Source organism: Schistocerca cancellata, chromosome 1 (genome assembly GCF_023864275.1).
Source record: "Schistocerca cancellata isolate TAMUIC-IGC-003103 chromosome 1, iqSchCanc2.1, whole genome shotgun sequence".
In the NCBI taxonomy this organism is placed as follows: Eukaryota; Metazoa; Arthropoda; class Insecta; order Orthoptera; family Acrididae; genus Schistocerca; species Schistocerca cancellata.
The window spans coordinates 827,766,204-827,791,991 of NC_064626.1; the positions used below are offsets into that span (position 1 = coordinate 827,766,204).

Sequence of the window (25,788 nt, forward strand, 5' to 3'; positions counted from 1 at the left end):
GAAGAGGATAATCTGCCGGATTCAATGCTTGTACTTTTTGAAAATGGAAGGGGTGTAAGCGATTTTCATTTAACACTCTGCATACAGTCTGATGACTCACATGTACGTCACGCGCAACAGTTCTTGTGCTTGACTCGGGTCTATCAGCCACTATGTTCAAGATGCGTTCTTCCAGTCTTGGAGTGCGTACAGCTCTTAATCGACCAGCGTCATGTCTGTTGACGTCGAACGTACCTGTTTCACAAAGTTGACGATGTAACCGTTGAAAAATTCTATGATCCGGCATTCGTCGATTAGGATACTCCGCGCGATACATTCGTAACGCAGCTCTGGCGTTACCATTTGTACGGCCGTACATGTAATGCATGTCTGCTTTTTCTGCATACGTAAAGTCACCCATCGTCTACGGCAGCACAATTGTGAATGGCGCTTGTCCCTACTGCGATACATCATGTTCATCTACTGCCCTCTACCGGCAGTGACACCAACCGATCACTCCATTTCTCTTTCCCCTGTTTACGCCTCACCGCGTCACCTGCGGCTATACATTCCTATACAATAAATCCTTGTTACAATGTCCTGTACCTACCATTAAAGTTTGTACCATGAATTCGGGACCACCCTGTATGTGAGGTGCGAATTTTGTGACAAAAGAGCAATTTCTAATAATTGATGCAATTCGGAAAACAGAGCTAATATTAGAATTGTAACGTCAGTTTCGAACTCGGTGGCACCAAATTAACAGAGTCTACTTTATTTTGGAGGTCATGTATTTTTAATGTGAAACTATGGAACTGAGTTCGCGATCGTCACCATTTGACGATTTGGATAGACAATCCAATGTTTTGCTCTCATATAGCGGTACCGGGGCGAACTCGACGCTCATTATCCCAAGTATCACGTTAGTTCAACCCATGACGGAATGTCGTTAATCTGTTTCTCGTACTTTTGAACAATACGCGGTACCATTAAAGTTGGCAACAATGTGCTGACGGAGGGGAAGGACTTTGTCTCGTCGAAAAGAAGGTCGTAAGAGGCATACCAAATGGTGGAAATCTGCCTCATGATATTTGAGAGGAAATACGAAACGCGAATTTGAGTGTAGCCTTTAGGGGCCGAATTAATGTTGCCTTTACAAAGCGGCTTCCAAATAGTTCTATCAATACACCAGTATGGTACCACTTTTATATGTATGTAGATATGTATGCATGCGCACGTGGCTTTGCGTGTGTGTGTGTGTGTGTGTGTGTGTGTGTGAGTGAGTGCGTGTGTATGTCTGTGTCTGTGTGTCTGTGTTTACTTGCCATAATCCTTGCTTAACTGAGGACTTCATATGAATAATGTAATCAAAATTATGAAAAATAACGTAAAGTTGTTGGCACACAGAGATTTGGTTTCGAAGGAAGTTCACACACTACCTGAAGGCTACCCTTCTGTATAATAGACGAAAGGAGAATAAAATATTTTCATGAAAACAATGGTACGTATTAGCAAAAAATTCTACCAGTATCTGACCCGTAAGCGAGATAAAACCGGTGTGGATTTCGAGTGATAAAACAAGTGTAGTCCAGTTTTAATCGCATATTTTTTTATCTAATAGACCCCATATGAAGTATTATGTTGATACTGTTTTAGAAAGTTCCTGGGCAACCCTTTTCAAAATAGAAAAGCATCGTCCCAAAACATTGCTTTGCGAACTGATTTTGGGTATTAGCTTTTACTATAGTATTTACACAATAATTATATATACTACAGATTAATCTGTCGTCTACAAACTTCACCATTTGTCGACGGGCGGGTACCTAAGAACCGCCAATATGTGGTACAGAACGTCTTTAACAGAATTTGAACAATACAGACACTTCGCGCTTTTGTTCCTAAAATAGTCTTTTCCTGTTTGAAACGCATTCATACTGGACACTGTGTGGTACGTTTAATGGAGATGGAACAGAATAAACATGAGCGATATTTGTTCGTACATGTGTAAATTTACAAGCATATGCTATATCACATTACCAGAACAATATATGTCATTTTTCAGCGTCGTGTAAGATAAATAAATGACATTGTCATTTTGGAATGAGAGGCCAGTATCGTCTAGAGGAAGAGATCAGAAATTACTGGGTGTATTGATAATGCTATAATTTCACCAGAACTCAACGTAAGGCTATAATCTTCCAAACATCTCAGAAATGAGGCTGCTAAAAATTTGTTATATCACCTTCAGGTGCAATCGATGCGAATTGCACGGCTAATAAGAGAAATGTATGGCTGGCAGTCGTACTTTGGTATACCTTTCTTAGACTAGTCTTCTGCGATATTGCAGGTGGTAATGCAGGGAATTATCACTGAAAAATGGGGAAATGTAATCGTCTATAGCCGAGAATTGAATAGGAAGTGGTAGTGTTGGCTTAGGGATAACGTCCGTATTCCAAAGTGATGATGCCTCGTACGCCTGGTATAGGATCCCCTGGTCATTTTCTCCTCCATGAGCTGTAATATTAAACAATTTCCGACATACGAGGTGTGGCTAGAAAAAAACCGGACTAGTACTGGTGAAACAATAAAATGAATGCAATAAGGCTGAAAGTCGCATGGCCTGTCACGTGACTCTCGCTCCGCCTACTGCTCGAGTTTCATCTGCCTCCTGCACTCAGTCTGCCCGTGGCGTCTGTTTTAAGTAGTTGACGTTTTGTCTGTGCGTCGGAAAATGTTGAGTGTACAGAATGAACAGCGTGTTAACATCAAATTTTGTTTCAAACTAGGAAAATCTGCAAGTGAAACGTTTGTAATGTTACAACAAGTGTACGGCGATGATTGTTTATCGCGAACACAAGTGTTTGAGTGGTTTAAACGATTTAAAGATGGCCGCGAAGACACCAGTGATGACACTCGCACACTTTGTTCATGTTGAAACTTTCATGAAGAATCTGCCTAACACTTTCCTTGTCAACTCCTGTTAACTGAGACACTGCTCTGATTGTTAAACGGCGATCTTGTCGAACAAGTTTACCGATTTTTTCAATGTTTGCATCAGTTTTTGCTGACAATGGTCTGCCAGTGCGAGTGTCATCACTGGTGTCTTCGCGGCCATCTTTAAATCGTTTAAACCACTCAAACACTTGTGTTCGCGATAAACAATCATCGCCGTACACTTGTTGTAACATTACAAACGTTTCACTTGCAGATTTTCCTAGTTTGAAACAAAATTTGATGTTAACACGCTGTTCTTTCTGTACACTCAACATTTTCCGACGCACAGACAAAACGTCAACTACTTAAAACAGACGCCACGGGCAGACTGAGTGCAGGAGGCAGATGAAACTCGAGCAGTAGGCGGAGCGAGAGTCACGTGACAGGCCACGCGACTTTCAGCCTTATTGCATTCGTTTTATTGTTTCACCAGTACTAGTCCGGTTTTTTTCTAGCCACACCTCGTATGCAGGTGTATACAGTGAGGTGAAAAAAGTCATGGAATACCTCCTAATATGGTGTCGGACCTCCTTCTGCCAGGAGTTGTGCAGCAGCTCCACGTGGCATGTACTCAACAAGTTGCTGGGAGTCCTCTGCAGTAATAGAGAGCCTGCTGCGTCTATAGCCGTCCGTAATCGCGAGAGTGTTGCTGGTAAAGGATGAAGTGACCTGGCCGCGTGGGATTAGCCGAGCAGTCTAAGGCGCTGCAATCATGGACTGTGCGGCTGGTCCCGGCGGAGTTTAGAGTCCTCCCTCGGGCATGGGTGTGTGTGTTTGTCCTTAGGATAATTTAGGTTAAGTAGTGTGTAAGCTTAGGGACTGATGACGTTAGCAGTTAAGTCCCATAAGATTTCACACACATATACATGAAGTGACCTGGGCGACAAAATCATTTGCCCGAATTGTCCAGGATGTTCTTTAAACCAATCTTGAACAAATTTTGGCCCAGTGACATGGCGCATTGTCATCCTTTAAGAAATTCATCTTAGTTCTGGAACATAACCATTCCCAATCAATCATCGGTTCAGTTGAATCAGAGGGCCCAGCCCATTCCATGAAAAAAAAAAAAAAAGCCACATCGTTATGGAGCTACCACCAGCATGCGCAGTGCGTGGTTGACAATTTTGGTCCGTTGCTTCGTGGGGTCTGCGCCACACTCGAACCCCTCCCCCCCCCTCCCTATTACCGACTGAAATCGGGACTCATATGGCCAGGCCACGGTTTCCCAATCGTTCAGGGTCCAACCAATATGGTCATGAACCCATGAAAGGCGCTGCAGGAGTTGTCCTGCTGCTAGCAAAGGCATTCGCGTCGGTCGTCTGTGCCGTAGCCCATTAAAGCCAAATTTCGCCGCCCGTCCTAACAGGTACGTTCGTCAAACTTCCCACATTGGTTTATGCTGTTATTTCCCGCATTGTTGCTTGTCTGTTGTTCTGACAATTCTACGAAAACGCCGTTGCTCTCGGTCGTTAAGTGAAGGCCGTCGGCCACTGCGTTGTCCATGGTGAAAGGTAATGCCTGAAATTTGATATTCTCGGTACACTCTTGACACTGTGGATCGCGAAAAATTCCGAAATGGAATGTCCCATGCGTTAATCTCCAAGAATCATTCCGCATTCAACTGGTTCAAATGGCTCTGAGCACTATGCGACTTAACTTCTGAGGTCATCAGTCGCCTAGAACTTAGAACTAATTAAACCTAACTAACCTAAGGACATCACACACATCCATGCCCAAGGCAGGATTCGAACCTGCGACCGTAGCGGTCGCTCGGCTCCAGACTGTAGCGCCTAGAACCGCACGGCCACTCCGGCCAGCATTCCGCATTCAAAGTCTGTTAATTCCCTTCGTGTGGTCATGATCACCTCAGTACAAATGACAGCTCCGCCAATGCACTGTCCCATTATACCCTGTGAGTGTGATGTTACCGCCATTTGTATATGTGCATTTCGCTATCCCATGAATTTTGTCTACTCAGTGTATATCCGTTGATAGTTATCTCAGTGAAAAAAATATGTGCAAAACGCAAGTTATTTACAAGTGGCGAAATTCAGTACCTCGGATTCCCATAAACGGACAGTGTGCCAAGTAATATTTTGAGGGAAATTCTATGCCACTTCATCACTCAAAATGACTCGTTTGGCCAAAGGACGGTACAGCTCTTTAACGGTCATAACATTCTCCCAAAATTGTCGTGTTATTCGCAAGTGGAAGTTTGAATATGATCTCCTTCCGTAGACGCCATCTCACAGTGAATTCTGATAATTTAAAAATTATCGTTTGCTTCCACATACTGATTTAGATCGACTCTGCAGGAATCTTTATCGACGGAATCTTCATTTACTCTTGGACTCCTTTTCCTGAGTGACAGATGCATCCGCCGCCACTAAATTATTTTTTCTATTTTCGTAATGGAGTAGGACACGAAAGACGTCAAAATTGTCTTTAAAAAGCAGAAGTTTAAAAACACAGTCTTTCCTAGCGTATTTAACAACAAGTACCCGCGGTAAATACGTAACGCTCTCCAATAACAACAACGGACTTTTTCCCCGCTAGATGGACAGTGCGATCAAATTTCAGAGTACAGACCTCTTAAAGGTGGCATGACTACCATGTATCCGCGTTTAATTGATAGGATTAGAAATCTCAGAAAAAACGCATTGTTGTCAGCAGAGATATTGTAAAAAAGAATCTCTCGCATGAGAATTGAAAAACGACACGATATTCTCACAGGAGAGTGAGGAAAACCACAGAAAAGCTGCAAGATCAGAGGACTGCAAACTGGTCTCCGATGGGTTTACGTCCCACCGCTCCCTCCAGTGACACGCCCCACTGACAGCACGTTTACGCTGCTGCGGCCACCTCACCTCGGGCTGCCTGAAGCGCGGCGAGCGCTCCCGTGACGCAGCCCGCAGCCAGAAGAATTATAGTCATTTCGTGGAGCCGCGCCCGCTACAAAGCTATCGTGCTCCCTCGTCCCTGAATAAGGCGTAATGACGGGGAAGATTACAGCGGCGGCGGCGGCGGCGGCGGCCGTGGAATCGGGACACGCCAGCAGATATCGGCTGCCGACTCCCGCCTGCCACCGCCCCGTAGGCTCAGCTTCAAGCGAAAGCGACGAGATGCAGTGCTGCAGACTACGCTCAGCTTCGTCAGTCGCCAGGCCGCGCTTTAGTATTCCACATATCCAGATCTTGAAGCTCCACATGTCAAAAGTAATAGCAGGAACACAGTTCTAGAAACTAGCATTAATATCTCAGCTCTGCTTTCCGCCATTCGATTACAAGACGTTCAATTTCTTTTATCAGCTGTGTTCTATGGCGGTAAATCATACCTACAACCAAAAATAAACATCTAATTTCTGAAGCTTGTTTTCTGACTTCTCGTAATGCATTGGCGTCACCTGCTCTCTCCCTCTCCTTCTCTCTTTCTCTCTTTCTTCACTTGATATCTCTGAATGTAGTCAGAGAAGCCAGTACGCAGGTATTTGTATTGATCTGCCACCATGTTCAACTTTACTGGCTTCAAAATAAACGAAAGAGTTCAAGGAAGAATTCTAGATACTATACATAAGAGGGTGAGTCAAATGAAAATCTTAAATTTGTAAAAACAAATAGAAATTTGGCGTCGTTATCCTGTAAGTTGGTAAGTGTGCTACAAACAGCGTGCAGAATGGCCTGTAGGTGGCAGCATAGTGCAGATGCACACATACCGTCGCAGTATCAGTATAACGATGGCCGCCCCACTTCCGACTTGCACCTGGGAAGGACAGCGTTCTGTTATTCGGTTTTTGCGAAGTGAAGGTGTGAAACCTAATGAAATTCATCGACGAATGAGGGTTCAGTACGGTGATGATGTTTGTCACAGCAGTAAGTCTAGGAGTGGAGTAGGAAGGTGTGACTTCAGTGGAAGATGCTCCTCGTCCAGGTCAGGCACAACGAGTTGTGACTCCACAGAACATTGCAGCAGTTGAATCCATAGTGAAGGAAAACCGCCGAGTGACACTGAATGACATTGCAGCATGTTTACATATTAGTCATGGATCAGCACACCACATTGTGTATGATGTGTTCCAGATTCACAAAGTGTCTGCAAGGTAGGTGCCACGGCAGCTGACTCCTGAAATGAGCGAACGACATGAAGAACTTCTTGCCCCAAGTGATTTCCATATGTTTGGACCACTCAAAGACGCAATGGGAGGAAAGAAGTTCCGCTCTCATGAAGAGGTCCGCCACGCGGTGCACGAGTGGCTGCGCGGGCTACCAAAAGAATTTATTTCTAAAGGAATTTATGCACTTTGTAAGCGCTGGAGAACTTGCATTGAACGTGGGGGACATTATGTTGAAAAGTGATACAGTTTTGTACCACTTCTGCACAATAAATAATATTGCAAAAAATATTTAAGGTTTTCATTTGACTCACCCTCGTATAACAGTGAAAAAACCTTTTTTTCTGTTTTTCGGTCATCTGTTTCCTAATTGCTTTGATGTCGCCCACTACGAATTTATCTCCTGTTCCAACCTCTTAATCTCAGAATAGCACGTGAACTCAACGTCTCAAACATGTGTTGCATGAATTTTAGTCTCTATCTTCCCCCACTGTTATAGCCCTCTACAGCTCAAGTATCAATGAAGTTATTCCTTAACCTCTTAACACGTGTCCTATTGTCCAGTTTTCTTGTGTATATTTTCGACATCTTCCTTTTCTTGCCCATTCTGTGGAGAATTTCCTCACTTCTTATCCGTCCACCTAATTTTAATATCGATTTATAGCAACACATTAAAAACGTTTCGATTCTCTTCATTTCCGATTTTCCCACAGTCCATGATTCAATTCCATATAAACCTGTGCTGCAAACGTAAATTGTCAGAAATTTGTTCCTAAAACTGAAACCAATATAGGGCAGTAGGAGATTTACTTTGGGCAGAAATGCCCTATTTGTCTGTGCTGCTACTTATATCTTTCATGCGTCCACTTTTTGGTACTGGAGCGCATTTCCTGAACAACTGACCAGTAGAACCGAGTAATGTGACCTGAAAACGAATTTTTACATTTTCACTGACGGCAACACGTGCGTACAGCACCGGCGGAAGGGTATATCTAATTCTCTTCCTCCAGTTGCTAAATATGATGTAGCCTGTGCAGTAGTTTGGCGAGACTTAATGTGATTTTCAGTGCATCGGTAGTCGAGGTCGCTAACTCGAGGTCGACTCGGATGTAGCAGGTTCCAGCTCTGATGGTGGAAAGATCTGCACCGTCAGCATACTTGAGAGGACAGACGGAAGCGTAACATTACTCAACATCAGACTTTGCACCTGCGGGCTGAGACTGAATCCAAATGTCTAAAGTCTCTCCTGTGGTACAGTTGAATATCTATTGCAGGGTACTAACTTTCCAGCTTGACTCCCACGATAATGCTGCTTTCGAGGAGTAGGCGGTCTGCTAGTAACGGGTTTAAGCTTCCTGTTACTGTCTCATGATAATGACCGTTCATTTAGTCTGTTTAAGAATCATCATGAACGGCAGGTACACAACAGTACACTCCACACTTCATCACATCCATACACAGTGTCATATCTGACGCGCTGCAAATGCAAGCCTCTGAAATGAAGACGAGTTGAAAGATTTTCACTGAACAATGAACTAAAGGTAAACTAAGTAAGCGGTTTCCATCGTCACAATGAATACAGGGATAAATGTTAGTAACGATACTACCTGTTTACTTAAACGCGTCCACTTAAACATGTTCATTAAACGATAAACGTATTCTTCGCAGGAAGGAACTGTATCTTGAAAGCTGACAATAACTTCAATAAAATGTTTGCAAACATTCAAAAGTTGTATAATGAGTACGAGAAAGAGTGTAACTTCCACTAACATGCGTATTTGTCACCTCTTATGAATATTACTAAGAAGTTGCGCCCTCTACCGAAAAAAAATGCGCTCTTATACCCCACTGCAGCGACTTTCAACTAAATTAAAATTAACATTTGCAAGAAATCGTATAAATTACCATTGTACCAAATAGGCGTACTTGAAGAGTATCCTCATTTTCTTGAGCAGTAGCTCTGGATGCGATCATTTCATTTGAGTTTAAAATCTGTATCTATTTCTGTGCTACACTGTCCAGCTTATGGCGTGTGACAGGGGGTATTTTGTGTACCACTGTCACACCCCTCCCCCCCTCTCCCTTCCTCTCACACCCTTTCCGATTCCAATCGTGAATATACCGTCAAGAACTGTAAGAACTGCATTATGCAACACAGTTGATGGATCCTTTTTCTAAATGCCGCAACTATCTCCCATTGCGGCATAGAGAATTTAAGTTTGTCCCAAAGCTATCTACAGCCTTCTGCTGTAACGGTGCAAAAGAGTCGCGGCATGCCCATCACGCTCGGGCTCGGCGGCGCTTCATACAGCAAGATGTTGACACATCCGATAAAAAGACCAGAGCCCAAAAGTTCATGTGACGTGTTAGGTGGGTTAACGCTGTCACATTCGCACCAAATTTCACCACAATTCTGTTCAACGCCACAGTGAACGTGTCACACTACGAGAAGGTCTTCACACCCACTCTAACCCATATCTCACTTCACAACCCGCCTCCCTCCCCCCCTCCCCCCCTCCCCACCCTCTCCCCACTGGGCACCTCTTTTGACGCCTCTGTGATGGAGGTTAGAAACGCGACGCCTAGCGTTGAAATCGATTTTCTATTGGGTGGTTGAGTATAACGTTTCAGACACTCTGCTGCTCAGAATCGACACGAAAGAGTCCTTCGGGGATGGCATAAAGGGCATTACTGAAACCATCCTTTTCGTTGGGGCGTTGATTACTACACATTTCGCGGGCGGAAACGACAGTTAGCAGTGCGCTGAGCAAGAGGGCGACCTTTGACACTACTAACGCCCCCCCCTCACCGTCCCCCTCCCCCCCTGCCCCTCCCCCCTCTCGGACGATTCATCCCTTCTGTAAGGACATTGTGTACTAAAAACTCGACCTCGTAATGTAATTAATTCCAGATAATTCCCTAGTTCAGTATTTAGTTATTTCGATACTTCTCCTATCACGTATACACAACAACCTCTCATAAATGCTACATATTATCGTTGTCCGCCCCCGGTAGCTGAGTTGTCAGCGCGACAGAATGTCAATCCTAAGGGCCGGGTTCGATTCCTGGCTGGGTCGGAGATTTTCTTCGCTCAGGGACTGGGTGTTGTGTTGTCCTAATCATCATCATTTCATCCCCATCGACGCGCAAGTCGCCGAAGTGGCGTCAAATAGAAAGACTTGCACCCGTCGAACGGTCTACCGAAATGTCACACGACATTTCCATCACATATAATCGCTAAGAATTGCATGCTATCTTATGATGAGTCTCCAAGCGACATAAAACCGGTAATGGTAAAACCAAAAAATTCTTTCTCACAAAAGGCGACTGGTTGCAGTCATTTCTGAAAACGTTTACTCATCCCAGTAGCAGAGTTCCACGTCCCTAATGGGGACGGCCAGCGGTACTCATCAGTTCGGTACAGGGTGTCAAATCAAACACCTTTCAGCCGTTTAGTTTCCAAACCTTTTTTATTTGGCTACCAGTTTCGGTGATTTACTACGCCGTCTTCAGTATTGCTGGCTCCTGTTTTGACCAGAACCGAGGTGGAATATTCCTACACTTCGGTCACGGTCCTGAAGATAGCGTAGTAAATCGCCAAAACTGGTAGCCAAATAAAATAATTTTGGAAACTAGAGTGCCGAAAGGTGTTTGATTTGAGATTCTAGTGGATAAACATTTTCAGAAAATCTGGAGCATCTTTTGCGCCCGAGACTGTTGCGGTACTGTGGCGATGTGGTACGCACTGCAGTGCTGCACGGTACCTGAGGCAGTGTGACAGCGGCAGGCGCAGGAGGAGGCGGCTGAGCGGTCGCGAGCGGCGGCGGCGGCCCGGCCGCTGTCGCTTCCTCGCCAGATAGGATCGCGGCGCGGCTGCTGGCTGCAGCTAGCGAGCGAGACAATTTCCGGAGCGCGCGTGATGAGCGCCAGATTGAAAGGCCCGCAGTATAAGTTAGGCGCCGCGCAGCGCTGCCCCGTTAGCGCCGCCCCTACCGCCCCCGCCGCCCTCGGCTCTCAGATAAGGCGCCGCCGCAAGAATGGCGCCCCCGGCATTATCGCCTCGTGAAAAACTGCCGTCGCCTTAGCCGCCGAATTTGCCGCGTCGAGTTCGCGAAAAATTGCCCGAGCGCCATGCCGCCGGGTTATTTACACGTTTTTGGAAATGGGCTGTAACTGCGACGAGACACTGAAAAGAGCGCACTCTAACTTCTGTTAATACTGCATAAAAGTACGGCAGTCCTAAAGCAAAGGCTGTTTTGAAGATGTAGTGACTAGCCATGCCGAGTCGTTGGGAGACAAAGCTTTTTCGTGGAAGAATACCGCTGCAGACGGACACAACTCGCTGATATAGCCGGCCGGTGTGGCCGTGCGGTTCTAGGCGCTTCAGTCTGCAACCGCGCGACCGCTACGGTCGCAGGTTCGAATGCTACCTCAGGCTTGGATGTGTGTGATGTCCTTAGGTTAGTTAGGTTTAAGTATTTTAGGGGACTGATGACCTCAGATGTTAAGTCCCATAGTGCTTAGAGCCATTTGAACCATTTTTTTGACTAGACTATAGCGCTGTGGGTGCCTTTCGGTAGGCCGCTAGAGTTTCAGGTCCAAGGAGCCCGACCCAAGTCTTGCCCTATTGGCGACAGCCGTACAGTGAAGGCTGCCGAAGCCAACTGAAAAGTTGAACACCAAAGAGGTCACGGACGTTTGCAGATACTTGCAAAGTAAAAGTACTCAAGATTTTGCTCGAAACTTTGTAGAGGAACATTCTTGGCGAGTGTATTCGGTTTAGACCCGAAAAGAGTGCGTCACGAAATTTCAACAAAAGTTGGCGAAACGAAACAGCCGAGCTGACCAAAATGTTTATGAACACATCCGTAGCAAATTAGAGAGGTCCGAGAGTGAGACGTTCATACTGAGGAACATGAGGGGCACTTCTACTATTAAGTCTTACATGGCGTGCCTCAGCTATTGCTCGGTGGTCACTCAAGACTTCTCTTCTGAGCACAGGGACAATCAGTGAGTCATAGTTGGTAGACTCGTGGCCCAGTTCGGATATGTTGCCGTCTCAAGTGCACGGTGCCATGAGTCCTTGTCTGTGGCAGATCACAGACATCCTCTGGCAATGACACACGTTAGAAGACTGCAGTAAAAGTCCGCCTGCCAATCTTCCGTTTGTCTCAACACAATAATCAAAATCCAAAAAATTTCCATCAATACATACGTAAAGTTTTTTTTTTAAATTACGGCTACCAGTCACAAACTTTGTCAACTATTGTATTACGTATTTATTTTGCGACATGTTTCGAGGGTTATACCTCATCTTCAGGCTAAATGGAATTACAAAACAAGTTTACAATAAGGTCATACTGATGTTACTCAGTCTTTTCGTAAATGCTGTGGTCGTCCTGTGGAAGAAGAGTGAACTTAATAAGAGGCGATGTCACTATGGAAGCTGGACTGATATTTGCACGAAAATGTTTTGTTACGGTCACTCACTTTGTTCTTCTGGCGTGGCAGTCTCGTTGTGATGCGTTGGGGTGAATGGAAAGACCTCAACGCATCACATGGAGACCGCCACGATAGAAGAACAAAGTGAGTGACTGTTACAAAACATTTTCATGCGAACATCAGTCCAGCTTCCAAAGTGACATAGCCTCTTACTAAGTTCTCTCTTCTTCCACAGGACGACCACAGCATTTACGAAAAGACTGTGTAACATCAGTATGACCTTATTGTAAATTTGTTTTTGTAATGCCATTTAGCCTGAAGATGAGGTATAACCTTCGAAACATGTCGCTAAATAAATAAGTAATACAATAGTTGATAAAGTTTGTGACTGGTAGCGGTAATTAAAAAAAAAAAAAACTTTACGTATTTCTTGAGACATTCACGGTCGAAAAGTAGTCAAAATGGCTTTAAATTCTTCCATCAATACGATGGTCGTATTATCGTTTTATTTTTTAATGGTATTGTCTGACGGAAAAATTTAATTGTTTCCCAATATTTTTTGCAAAAGAGCAGCCGTAGTCTGCTCAGCCCTCGTCCAAATAGATATATTTAGCTGAAACAAAGGCAAGACATTAAACGTGCTCTATTTATATTCTTTACAGCTGGCACCTTACTTTTTATATCTGTTATTAGGTGAAATAATTCACATAAGTTAACTTCAAATGAGGGCTGGCCTTTTCAAACACTGTAAACGTCTCAGCGTGTTTATAAATATCGTCTCATTGTGGACAGTTGACATTTGCTCTCCTCTGATGAACGAATAGGCTCACAGGCCATTTATGAAGGGATTATAGATTAAGAAGGTGCGAAAGATGCGATGCACCCTACCAGTATTCACATCCAAACTCATCAACAGTGTTGAAAGTAACATTCAGTGGCTGGACACAGTATCAGGATCGAACTCCAAACTTTTCGATTTGTTTGACATGTAACAATTCACCCAGAAATCTGTATTCTATTTATTGTCTAACCATACCGGCTGTTTTTCGGCCACTAATGTTTAATGAAATTGATAAATATCATTTAGTAGTCACTGTTAGTAAATTCATTCAATTTGTAACATAATTTTGTAAATGTAACACGTTTCGAACAGTGTTAAGCTATACCTCTAGCCAACGAGGATGTTAAGTAGGGACGGGAGCACTAGCTCTGAGTACAGACGGAGGAAAAGCTTTTTGAAATGACCCATGGAAGCATATTTTATTTAAACGAAGGGAAACTTACATTTGGATGGCTGAACGGGGATTTCAGCCCCGCAGCATAATCATCAGTCTTCCAATAATAAGCAAAAATTATTTTAACTTATTTCCTGTTAAGAGTATTGTTTCAAAAGTTGATTAGGAAAACATCTGCGGAGAAAGTTTCATGTCGAGTGTTTAAGAGAGTATTTCTTCAAGAACAAAACAGTGGTTAAAAGTGCGGGGAAGGGGGGGGGGGGGACATTATTCCAATAAACCAAGTAACGGTCACTGAATGCTGCACTAAATTTCAAATTGACAAAGGTAGATGACAGTATTTTTAAACACACTTACCAAGTCTCTGTAAGGAAGGCAAGGAAAGTTCTACCGATCGTTCAATTGCTCCACAGTAGAAATCCGCTCTTTGGTGAAGCAGTTATTCGACAAGCACTGTGTGAATGTTCTGATCGTTGGAAAATCTCCTTTCCCTTAGATGTTATTTCAACTTGATGGACAGACGTAAATCGCGTGGTGCAAGACCTTCCTTCCCGATCAGTATCATTCACAAATGGTTCAAATGCCTCTGAGCACTATGGGACTTAACAAATGGTTCAAATGGCTCTGAGCACTATGGGACTCAACTGCCGTGGTCATCAGTCCCCTAGAACTCAGAACTACTTAAACCTAACTAACCTAAGGACATCACACACACCCATGCCCGAGGCAGGATTCGAACCTGCGACCGTAGCAGCAGCGCGGCTCCGGACTGGAGCGCCTAGAACCGCACGGCTACCGCGGCCGGCGGGACTTAACATCTGAGATCATCCGTCGCCTAGAACTTAAAACTACTTAAACCTAACTAACCTAAGGGCATCACACACATCCATGCCCGAGGCAGGATTCGAACCTGCTACCGTAGCGGTCGCGCGGTTCCAGACTGAAGCGCCTAGAACCGCTCGGTCAAATCGGCCGGCAGTATCACTCACATCTTGACACAATTTCACTACGGCTCGACGGCGACACTGCATTTGGTCCACACACCGCCAGAATTCCAATGTACGCTCGTGTGCAATTTAGACATTTTGTTCACAAAAATCGCACTCTCTTGTGCACTTGCGCTGAGGAGTAGTTCGCACTTATCGCGCTGTTCCACTCGCTCACCATGGAGTGCTTGTTATCTATACCACAGCAGAAGTGTGTCTGCACGAAACCCAAAACATCTACTCTCCTATGACAGTGCGGCCTCTTGTTACGCAATGATCTGCCAAAGGAGCCATCCCGACATTTTCCTGAAGCGACTGAGGGAAATCACGGAAAACCTAAATCGGGATGGACGAATGCGGATCTTTAAGAAGGTGCCGGCAGATCAAGTTCAGATGCTCTGAACACTTTTTAGGTTGGTGGCTCTTATGCAGAGTAAATGATGTGAGATACTAAATTATCCGCTATCGTCTGTAGTAAGTCAATCAATGTAACTGCTAAATTAATGAACTGCGGGCAGTTCGCATCGCTAGCATTCAATACTGTATTCCTTTAACTCGCCCACTCCACATTCGTAATTGCAGATCTTCACTTTATTTTACGGTTCACTTTACATAATATTAGATGTCGTGTTATTGTCAACCGTAGAATTTTCCTACATCCGTGAAGAAGCAAATAAAACTAGGGCCTAGGAATCACATTCATACGATGCACCGCATGATTCATTTACCTAGAGCTATCTCAAAATAAGCATCAGTTTCTTTCAGATGAATCATAAAGGTCTACTACTGAGATTTTCTTTGGTGTTTTATAACACGTCTGATTACTATCCAAGGACCAGGGGTAACCGCAACAGCTTATACGCGTTATATTGCGATGATGGTTATGGCTCATTCACCGCAAGCCTTTTAACCGAAGCTTATTGCACTGAAGTAGGTCAAGCGGCAAATGACGTGAGCAAAAGCAGTTCAGGCGTGCCTGGATCGCTGCATATGCTTCTACCACAGGTGAAGCGAACAAATTACGTGACGTGTAATGAAAAAAATGCAGAAAAACGCTTAGCTACATTTCTTGCATGTTACTTCTTAGCCAATGTTAGTTACACGTCATTTTTGTTAAACAACCAGACATATGACTGAGGGATACGTGAGTGTTGCAGTAGTTAATATAACTATGAATTTATGATGCAATGAGAATGAGGAAGAATGGTTAAAACACGTATGAGATAGAGTACAAGAGAGTTCAAGAAGAAATTGGCAGAGAGTTATTTGAGGTTTACTTCCATAATTCGGGTAAGCTGATTTCGGGAAACTTCGGAAAACCTAAATGATAGTGCCTTTAACCACGGGGCCTTCTCGCTTGCTTGTAATGGGTGAGTCTTGTACTGGTTACTTCCTGTCGAACATACGCGGACACTTAATAGTATTTGAAATTAACTGCAGAACAGAAAGAGGAAAAATTCGCATAGCCATCTCTAGTATTCTGCTATTGGCTGAAGCTTGCAAAAGCATCAAAAATCCGTAACAAATAATAGTGAACAATGAACCTGTCTTTGCGCTCTAATATGAGCTAAGGACACTTCACCCACTCGTAAATAATACAAACATAATTTAGTAAAATCAGGAGAAACAGATATGAGAATGGGGAGATGTTAAACAAACGTCGCAGTGCTGAACTTCGGAGAATAAAAAAAAAAGTGGACAAATAAGAATAATAATATCTGAAAGAAGAAAACCTCGTCTCTCTGAATTTATTTTTACAATTCTAGCATATTTATATTAATTATGGGAAGAATAAAACTGCATCAATGTCTCTATTATCTAAGTCATAAAAATTTTTAGTAGAAAACGTTGACAGTTGTAAATGGTAGAATAACAACATACGGGCGTAACTCCAAGAAAACCATGTAAAGTTTCAAGCTGTGGTGTCTAAGGTGCAACCTGTGTGTGAAAGGAATGGTGTAGTCTTAGTCGAACTCTTCAAATGTACCCTGTCTATCAGTCATTTCTTGAGGATAATATCGCTAGCTTGACGCAGTCACAAGCACAAAAGGTTCGGGAATAACTCGATCAATACGAAACGATATTTTTCAAATCAGTCTTGTTAGCAAAGAAGCTGAGTAAATGGCACGGTGTATTGAAGACGTTTTAAATCGTAAATTAGTCTTCAATTTCCAATAGCGAAAGGCTGTGTGTCAACGGTATGTGATGACAAGATCGTGCACCTCTCTTTTCCTATCTGTGCTCGTACCCCACAGATTCAAATTTGTGAACTGTGCAGTTCGCAGTCTTTAATTTATTTGTAACAGATAACCGAATTTGGCTGTAAAGCCATCATCAAATTTTTAAAAAAATTTGCGGTGCAGAGTCCTGTGTGCGAAAGTGACCTCATTTAATGATCAGATCTGTAGTTTGCCTGAAGCGCACATCTGCGTCTGTTACTTCATCTACGAGACTATCGGAAATGAAATTGCACTTGCGCTCCTATCACATAGAATGAATATTTGAAATATTTGACGCAGACTTGTTCTTTTCTTTATTCTTCATTAAGAAAACGTTTGACTGTAAAAATTGTATTCAAAAAATTTTATTGTTTTTGTAGGTGCCAACGATATTATTCAGACTGTGTGTGGCAGAAAACAAGCCGGCAATGCTGTTCCCAGAAGTTGTTGTGTGAATATATTTGGCTGAGCCTTGGTTTCAGTAAGGGGGAGAAATCTTGTATTTAAAAATTCCTAACTGTCCTTTTGTCTACCGGAGATGGTTCCTCAGTGGCTGTGGTGCACTAAGGAAGAGGATAACGTCTTTCTTACTCTGATTACACCAATTCAATGACTCTGTATGCCGATTATTGAGAAAGAAAGCCTTATCATTCATGACTATGTGGAAGTACGTATGGCAGGAATGTCAGCTTAATGCAGTCGACAGAATAAAGAAGAATCTAATCTAATAAGACCAATGTTATGTACATTAAGTCTATTCCTAACCACAACCGCTATAACTTTTCAATTTATGGTATTAGGTAATAATTCTAAAAGAAAACAGTAGTATTCGTTTTGTAAATAAAAACCGCCTTTTATTGTTACAATGTATCTCTTCCAAACGCGTTTCGCCTTTTAATGTAAAGCATCTTTAGTGGAATCTAGAATAATACAGTTTTGTTTTGATATGTGATATTTGTAGAGTATAAAACAGTCCTGTATTATACTCTACAAAAGTCCTGTTTTTTACGTAAATAAGTGATTACTTACAGTTGCCCGCGGTTTGGCTGGAATCTGTGTTTCCTGTCACCTAGTCACATGCCGGAGGTCGCACCATAACTTCACTTACGAAACATAAGCATGTTTTCATGTTACGAACTTTTCCCTTCACAATTTGCGTATTGTTTTCGCAAATCTCTGTGCAGCCCTGTTAGGCTTATGTCACTAGTTGTAGATATTTTACCGAAAAATGTGATTTAAAAAGTGAATAACTGCAAATAATCACTTATTTAAGTAAAAAAAGCAAGACGTGAACTGTTTTGTAATCTACAAATATCGCATATCAAACAAAACTGTATCATTCTAGATTCCACTGAAGATGGCTTGCAGTAAATGGCCAAACGTTTAGCAAGAAAAAAGTAGTTTTTATTTACAAAACGAATATTTCTTGATTGCTGCGGATGATGTCCATGCAAATAAATAAATAATTGTGTGGAAAACAGACTATGATTATTTTCCAACCTAGAGTTTTTTCTTTTTGAAATAACTTTGTACAGTTACTAAGGTGCATTCACATACAACAGAAGTATTCAGAGACGCGAGCTACGGTAACGAGTTACAGAGTTCGTGACGCTGTGAAGCGGCGAGCGTACGTACCCGAGGAGGAAGGTATGGCGGCGTGCGGGCTCATGAAGTTGAGCTTGGTGCTGTGGTGGTAGCTGGACATGAAGAGGTCCGACTGGTACTTGTAGGCCGCGGGGTCGGCCGTCGCCGGCTGCGTCGCTGCCGCCAGGCCCTGGAAGTCGAACTTGTAGGCGTACCGCTTCCCGTGCACCTTCGTCATGATGTTCTTGTCGTAGTAGTACCTGCCGACACCACACGGGCAACACGCTGTCACTCGCAGTTACTGCTGTGCAGTCCAACAACAATAGGCAGGACTGTCTTACTGTCGGTGACATCGTGCGATATCTGAATTCTTCACGGACAAAAATAAATCTGAAATTACTGTAAGAGTGGAGAAGAAGCATTGGAGAAAGGTTCGTTTCAATTATCCTGTGATGTTATACAGGGTAGAGGAAAAGGACCTGGTAAAAATGCCGGACCAGGTTACAGGACATAGAATGGAGGCACTGCCAAAGGACAACAGTCAATCAGCTATGAGCGCACGGGCGTTTGACCAAGAGAGCCTGTTCGGTTGTGTCTTAGCAGTTGTAAGTAGGCTCTGTAAGTTTTTTTATTGGTAACGCCACTTAGCGCTCTGAATGAAAATCACTGGCTATGCTGTGTGCAGTCTGTGGCTGGTTTGCATTGTTGTCGGCTATTGTAGTGTTGGGCAGCTGGATGTGAACAGCGCGTAGCGTTGCGCAGTTGGAGGTGAGCCGCCAGCAGTGGTGGATGTGGGGAAGTGAGATGGCGCATTTTTTGAGAGCGGATGATCTGGACGTGTGTCCATCAGAAACAGTAGATTTGTAAGAATGGCTGTCATGAACTGCTGTATATATATTATCTTTTTTGAACACTATTGAGGTAAATACAATGTTTGTTCTCTATCAAAATCTTTCATTTGCTAACTATGCCTATCAGTAGTTAGTGCCTTCAGTAGTTTGAATCTTTTATTTAGCTGGCAGTAGTGGCGCTCGCTGTATTGCAGTATTTCGAGTAACGAAGACTTTTGTGAGGTAAGTGATTTGTGAAACGTATAGGTTAATGTTAGTCAGGGCCATTCTTTTGTAGGGATTACTGAAAGTCAGATTGCGTTGCGCCAAAAATATTGCGTGTCAGTTTAAGCACAGTCTTGTACAATTTTTCTAAGGGGACGTTTCACAGTGTGAGGTAGTTTGGGTGCGGTGGTGTCCAAGGATGGAGTCCCTGTTTGCCCGATTCAGCTCCACTGGGCTCTTGTGTGTGCGGTTCTATGAAATCCGCATTTAACAGACATCAGTACCCGTGAAGGGCTGATATTAAGAGCTTTAGACCACGAATATTTGCTAGGAATTTTCGAAGGGCTGTGATAATCGTTTTGTAGTAAATGGTTAACTTTGTGACGGTAATGGAGTCAAAAACTTCGAGAATTTTCTGTAAAAATATGATTTGCATTAAAAAAGAAAGTTTAAATTTTACTTTGTTCCTTTCTTTTTCACCTTCGTATGAGGTGAAATACAAGATCATTCGTCCTCTCTGTACATTATCAAAAATTAAAAACGTTGAGCTATTCTAGGTAATTATTTCACGTTTCTTATCCATAGCCCTTCGTGGCTGATGAAAAAAAGGAGCCTTTAGGAACAATGTGTTTTTCATGAATTCCTGAATTAACTAGGTAGAGATAATCACTCCAAAGTTTCAGAAAATCGTAGAAGGATTATCAGTAAAACAGCACTAATCGAAGAAAGTGTCATGAGTAATGTTAATTTTTCTAATCGGCTAGAAAATCCGCTGAAGACTATCCGGGTACTGAGCAGCCATCAACAATTTCTGACGTCATGGAAAGAATTCTCTTTACAGTGCACTAAACTCAGTTATCACCCACGTAACAGCAGAGACAGGATCCATTCATTCGAGTGTGCCAGAAAAACTTAAAATGCGTCGGATTCGCACAAAATTTTGTGCCATCGTTGCTGGAAGATGATGGGGACAAATGGACGCTTCAATCAATGAACATCTATCGAACTAAACTAACGGATATAACAGCTTCCTCAAATACGTATCAAATGGGAATGAAAGATAAGCATGCTAGAATGATGTGGAAAACGATGTAAAGTCGTACAGTAAGACGGAAAATTATTGGTGTCTAGACCGAATGGAGCTCATCAAACATTCTCACAAGCGATAGTGATATCTGTCCCATTTGTCTGACTGCAGTCGTGCTGTTCACGTAAAAAAGGAAAACAATGATAATGAGATTTATTCAGGAGGGGTTTGATGCTCACGGAGGAGAAATTGGGGAAGAGACCGCAAACAATTTCCACCAACTGCTGGCTGTTCCGTTAGAACAATGCTCACGTAAAGCCACCGACTTTTTTCGGTGGTGTTTTGGTAGGATGGCTGTAATTTACGTGCTTAGGTTGCGAAATTTAACACTATTTGGCACAGTCAGGCTTTATTTTAATTAGTTAATTACGTTTGAAATCACCGTCGGAGGACGCTGATACAGACCGTAGGTGTAATTAAGCAAATATCGCTGCATGTACCTTGTGACCATCCGACGACAGATGTGGCGCGCATTCCAACATTGCAGACACCGCTGGAAGCGATGTATAATCTCTGTTGGCTCTTTTTTTGAACGGAATAAAACTGATTACTTTTCATAATCTGCTGAATTGTTTGGTCGCTTAATTCCTCCACCTTCAACTTTCCATGTTTCGATACCACGGTTACAATCTTCCGTAGAAACATTCATATATCTGTCCCTAGTTCTTAGGCCCGCATCTCAGGTATAACAACCAACCAAAGGTGCTTCAGCATGACTTACAGTCTCTTCTCCATACGATTCATCGTGCTGGACTACAGCAATAACAGTGGCCGCACAATGACAGCGTGGAGTATATTATCCACTTACATCTTTCTGGTTTAAAAGATCCTCTTTGTAGGCAGAGACGTGAAAATGTTATTTTCCACAGAGAGCGGCAGTATGAAGAATAGTGTTTTCTGAAGAAGGTCCCGGCAGTTGGATTGAAACATTAACTGCTGAAAACGGTCAAATGACACGGAAAAGCAACTCCGTAGATATTACGTGGACTGAAACACCCACCAGAATTAATGTGCTTATACAATATAATTCAGCATATATACTCCAAAAATCCTCGTGCAGTGCATGACGTAGACTAAAATTAACCAATGTTATCGATGAAACTTCCTGGCAGATTAAAACTGTGTGGCAGACCGAGTTTCGAACTCGGGACCTTTATCTTTCGCGGACAAGTGCTCCACCAACTGAGCTACTCAAGCATGAGTCACGACCGTTCCTCGATTTACTTTCGTCAGTTTCTCCTTTCTTGCACGTGAAAGTAAAGGGCGTGATTCGAATCTCGGTCGGGTACACAGTTTTAATCTGCTACGAAGTTTCATATCAGTGCAGAGTGAAAATTCGTCCTGGAATGTTATCGATTTTCTTTCCTGTTCCATTCACGTGTTTGGCAAGGGAAAATGACTATCTGTAAGCGCTATATGGCTCTGTACGTGTTCTGATCTTGCTTACTTTATTGTCATCGTCCCTATGCGAGACATACTATCTTGGCAGCATAACAGCAGAACTAATACTCGTCTTTCTTCCAAGGATTTTCATTTATGTTTCCCATCCATTTCTGTTACTCTTTTGAACAGAACTGTACGGATCCTAACAGCTCATCTCCGAATTCTTTCGATGGCTGTTGTGATGCTTACTTCATTTTTATTTATTTATCGTATGTCGTTTACAGAGGTAATCAATTTCATACATTCAAGTATAAAACGTATTAACAATTATAGTAAATGAGCAAAAATAGACTTTTATTGTAAATAGAACGCAAATATATTGAGTGTTTCATGGTGATTAGAATATTTAAACATTAATTAAAATATATCTTCCATAGAGTATTTCAGTTCACAGTGGGTGTCTGCTACAGTGCGCTGTCCAGTGAATTGAGCCTTTCAGTTGCATCAGCTCTTGCTGCTAGCAGATCGTTCTGCGTCCCATGGGATCGTCGACACTCCGATACTATGTGCTGTATTGTTTGTCCCGGAGTGCCACAGTCACATTTAGGGTTTTCAGACATGTTCCACTTAAAGAGAACAACTTCCGTTCTGGTATGGCCCGTTCACATTCCGTTGAGACACCTCCATGCTTTCCGAGGCATACGCATCCCTGGAAGTGGTTTCGTTGTATCTGTGTAGGCCGTGTAGTTGTGGTTCTGAAAGGATGCCCATCCTGATCTCCACTGCTCTTTCGAGTCATATGTAGGTGGAATGTGGTTCCAGATAGATTTCCTAGATTATGGGGTACGGAGCTCAGTGTATTATTTATTGACAGATCTTTGGCGACTGTGATATGGCTGATATTGCTCCACTCTTGAGTCACCTGTAGTTGTCACTATGGTGAGGAGGAGCAATATTCAAGAGAACAAATAACTAAGGAAGAGTGTGGATTTGAGTGTTCCAGATATTAGCTTCATTCTACCGTTAATTAGTACATCTGCCTCTTTGACCTAGCAATTTCTATTCCATACAGGAGAGCAATGATCAGCAGGGGAATATACAATTGTTGTGCTGCTATGTGTAGTGCCTTTGTGTGTGCTTCCCAGCAGTTTATCTAACGAAGCCATTTGTGGTTATCAGTTTTTGTTGTATGATTTCGAGATGCTTCTTAAAGATGAGGCAGCGATCTAGATATACTCCAAGACATTTTGGGAACAGATTGTCTTTTACACTTCTACAATAAATACGTTTAGTTCTGGAAACCGCACACTTCTACATTTGCATCTACATCTACATTTATACTCCGCAAACCACCCAACGGTGTGTGGAGGAGGGCACTTTACGTGCCACTGTCATTACCTCCCTTTCCTGCTCCAGTCGCGTATGGTTTGCGGGAAGAACGACTGCCGGAAAGCCCCCGTGCGCCATCGAATCTCCCCAATTTTACATTCGTGATCTCCTCTGGAGGTATACGTAGAGGGAAGCAATATATTCGATACCTCATCCAGAAACGCACCCTCTAGAAACCCTGACAGCAAGCTACACCGCGATGCAGAACGCTTCTCTTGCAGAGTCTGCCACTTGAGTTTGCTAAACATCTCCGTAACGCTATCACGCTTACCAAATAACCCTGTGACGAAACGCGCCGCTCTTCTTTGGATCTTCTCTATCTCCTCTAGTAACCCGACTTGGTAAGGATCCCACACTGATGAGCAATACTCAAGTATAGGTCGAACGAATGTTTTGTAAGCCACCTCATTTGTTGATGGCCTACATTTTCTAAGGAATCTCCCAATGAATCCTCAACCTGGCACCCGCCTTTCCAACAATTAATGTTATATGATCATTCCACTTCAAATCGTTCCGTACGCATACTCCCAGAATATTTTACAGAAGTATCTGCTACCAGTGTTTGTTCCGTTATCATATAATCATACAATAAAGGATCCTTCTTTCTATGTATTCGCAATACATTACGTTTGTCTATGTTAAGGGTCAGTTTCCACTCCCCGCACCAAGTGCCTAACCGCTGCAGATCTTCCTGCATTTCGCTGCAATTTTCCAATTTTATAATGCTGCAACTTCTCTGTATACTACAGCATCATCCGCGAAAAGCCGCATTGAACTTCCGACACTATCTACTAGGTCATTTATATATATTGTGAAAAGCAATGATCCCATAACACTCCCCTGTGGCACGCTAGAGGTTACTTTAACGTCTGTAGCCGTCTCTCCATTTAGAATAACATGCTGTGTTCTGTTTCCTAAAAACTATTCAATCCAGCCACACAGCTGGTCTGATATTCCGTAGGCTCTTATTTTGTTTATCAGTCGAGAGTGCGGAACAGTATCGAACGCCTTCCGGAAGTCAAGGAAAATGGCATCTACCTGGGAGGCTGTATCTAATATTTTCTGGGTCTCATGAACAAATAAAGCGAGTTGTGTCTCACACGTTCGCTGTATCCTGAATCCATGTTGATTCCTACAGAGTAGATTCTGGGTTTCCAGAAATGACATGATACGCGAGCAAAAAACATGTTCTAAAATTTTACAACAGATCGATGTCAGAGTATAGGCCTATAGTTTTGCGCATCTGCTCGACGACCCTTTTTGAAAACTGGAACCACTTGTGCTCTTTTCCAATCATTTGGAACCTTCCGTTCCTCTAGAGACTTGCGGTACACGGCTGTTAGCGGGGGGGCAAGTTCTTTCGCGTACTCTGTGTAGAATCGAACTGGTATCCCGTCAGGACCAGTGGACTTTCCTCTGTTGAATGATTTCAGTTGCTTTTTTTATTCCTTGGACACTTAATTCGACCATTTTTTCGTTCGTGCGAGGATTTAAAGAAGGAACTGCAGTGCGGTCTTCCTCCGTGAAACAGCTTTGGAAAAAGTGGTTTAGTATTTCAGCTTTACGAGTGTCATCCTCTGTTTCAATGCCATTATCATCTCAGAGTGTCCCGATATACTTCAGTTTTCTGAGTGTTGATTCATAACCTCCACTGATTATGATATTACTCAGGGGTCCTAGATTATTACTGAGTATTCGGTCGCCTTGCTCACAGTCCTTAGATTGTGTGGCTATCGCCATGTCATCGGCGTAAGAGAATTTTTCGCTGGAACGTCACTTGTACATTGACTGAAGAGAAGTGGAGCTAGTACCGATCCGTGCGGTAATTCGTTCTTAATGCTGAAGGATTTGCTAGTGTCATCTGTATTTGTGACTTTGAAGCAGCAGTTTTTCTGCATATTCTCCAACAAAATTTATCATTTTGAGAGTGGAACACTTTTGTTCGTTTTTAGAATCAGGCTAACATACCATAAGGTTAACCTACTGGTTAGTAAATAAAAGCCGCAGAGGTTTCCAGTTGTTTCTGGAAGCCGGCTTCATTATATAAGGTTAGGATCAGAACTTCCTCACAACAGCTACGCACTATGAGGAACTCTGCCTTGTAGGAAGGGACAGCCCGATCAGTATATTGGTAAATTCTGTTACACATTAGCATTTCTAGCAGCTTATAGTAGACATTTAGCAGTATTATAGTGCAATAGCTTTCTGAATCATCTTGTGGTTTTATGGGTTTTAGAATGGCAAGCGTTTTCGATATCTTCAGCTGCGTAGTAACATGGCTGGTGCTCAAAGCATCCAGGTAGAACTGTAGCGGTTTTGTAACCTTT

At 43.0% G+C, this 25,788-nt stretch overlaps 1 protein-coding gene across 1 annotated transcript in view; it reads right to left on the reverse strand.

Moving 5' to 3' along the window:
* LOC126162412 (transcriptional regulator ERG homolog) overlaps nt 1–25,788 on the reverse strand; it is a 310,063-nt gene that overhangs the window by 53,673 nt on the left and 230,602 nt on the right. The window contains exon 6 of the mRNA XM_049918914.1: nt 18,599–18,807. Within this exon, the coding sequence (XP_049774871.1) occupies nt 18,599–18,807 (209 nt within the window). The remainder of the gene's footprint in view (nt 1–18,598; nt 18,808–25,788) is intronic.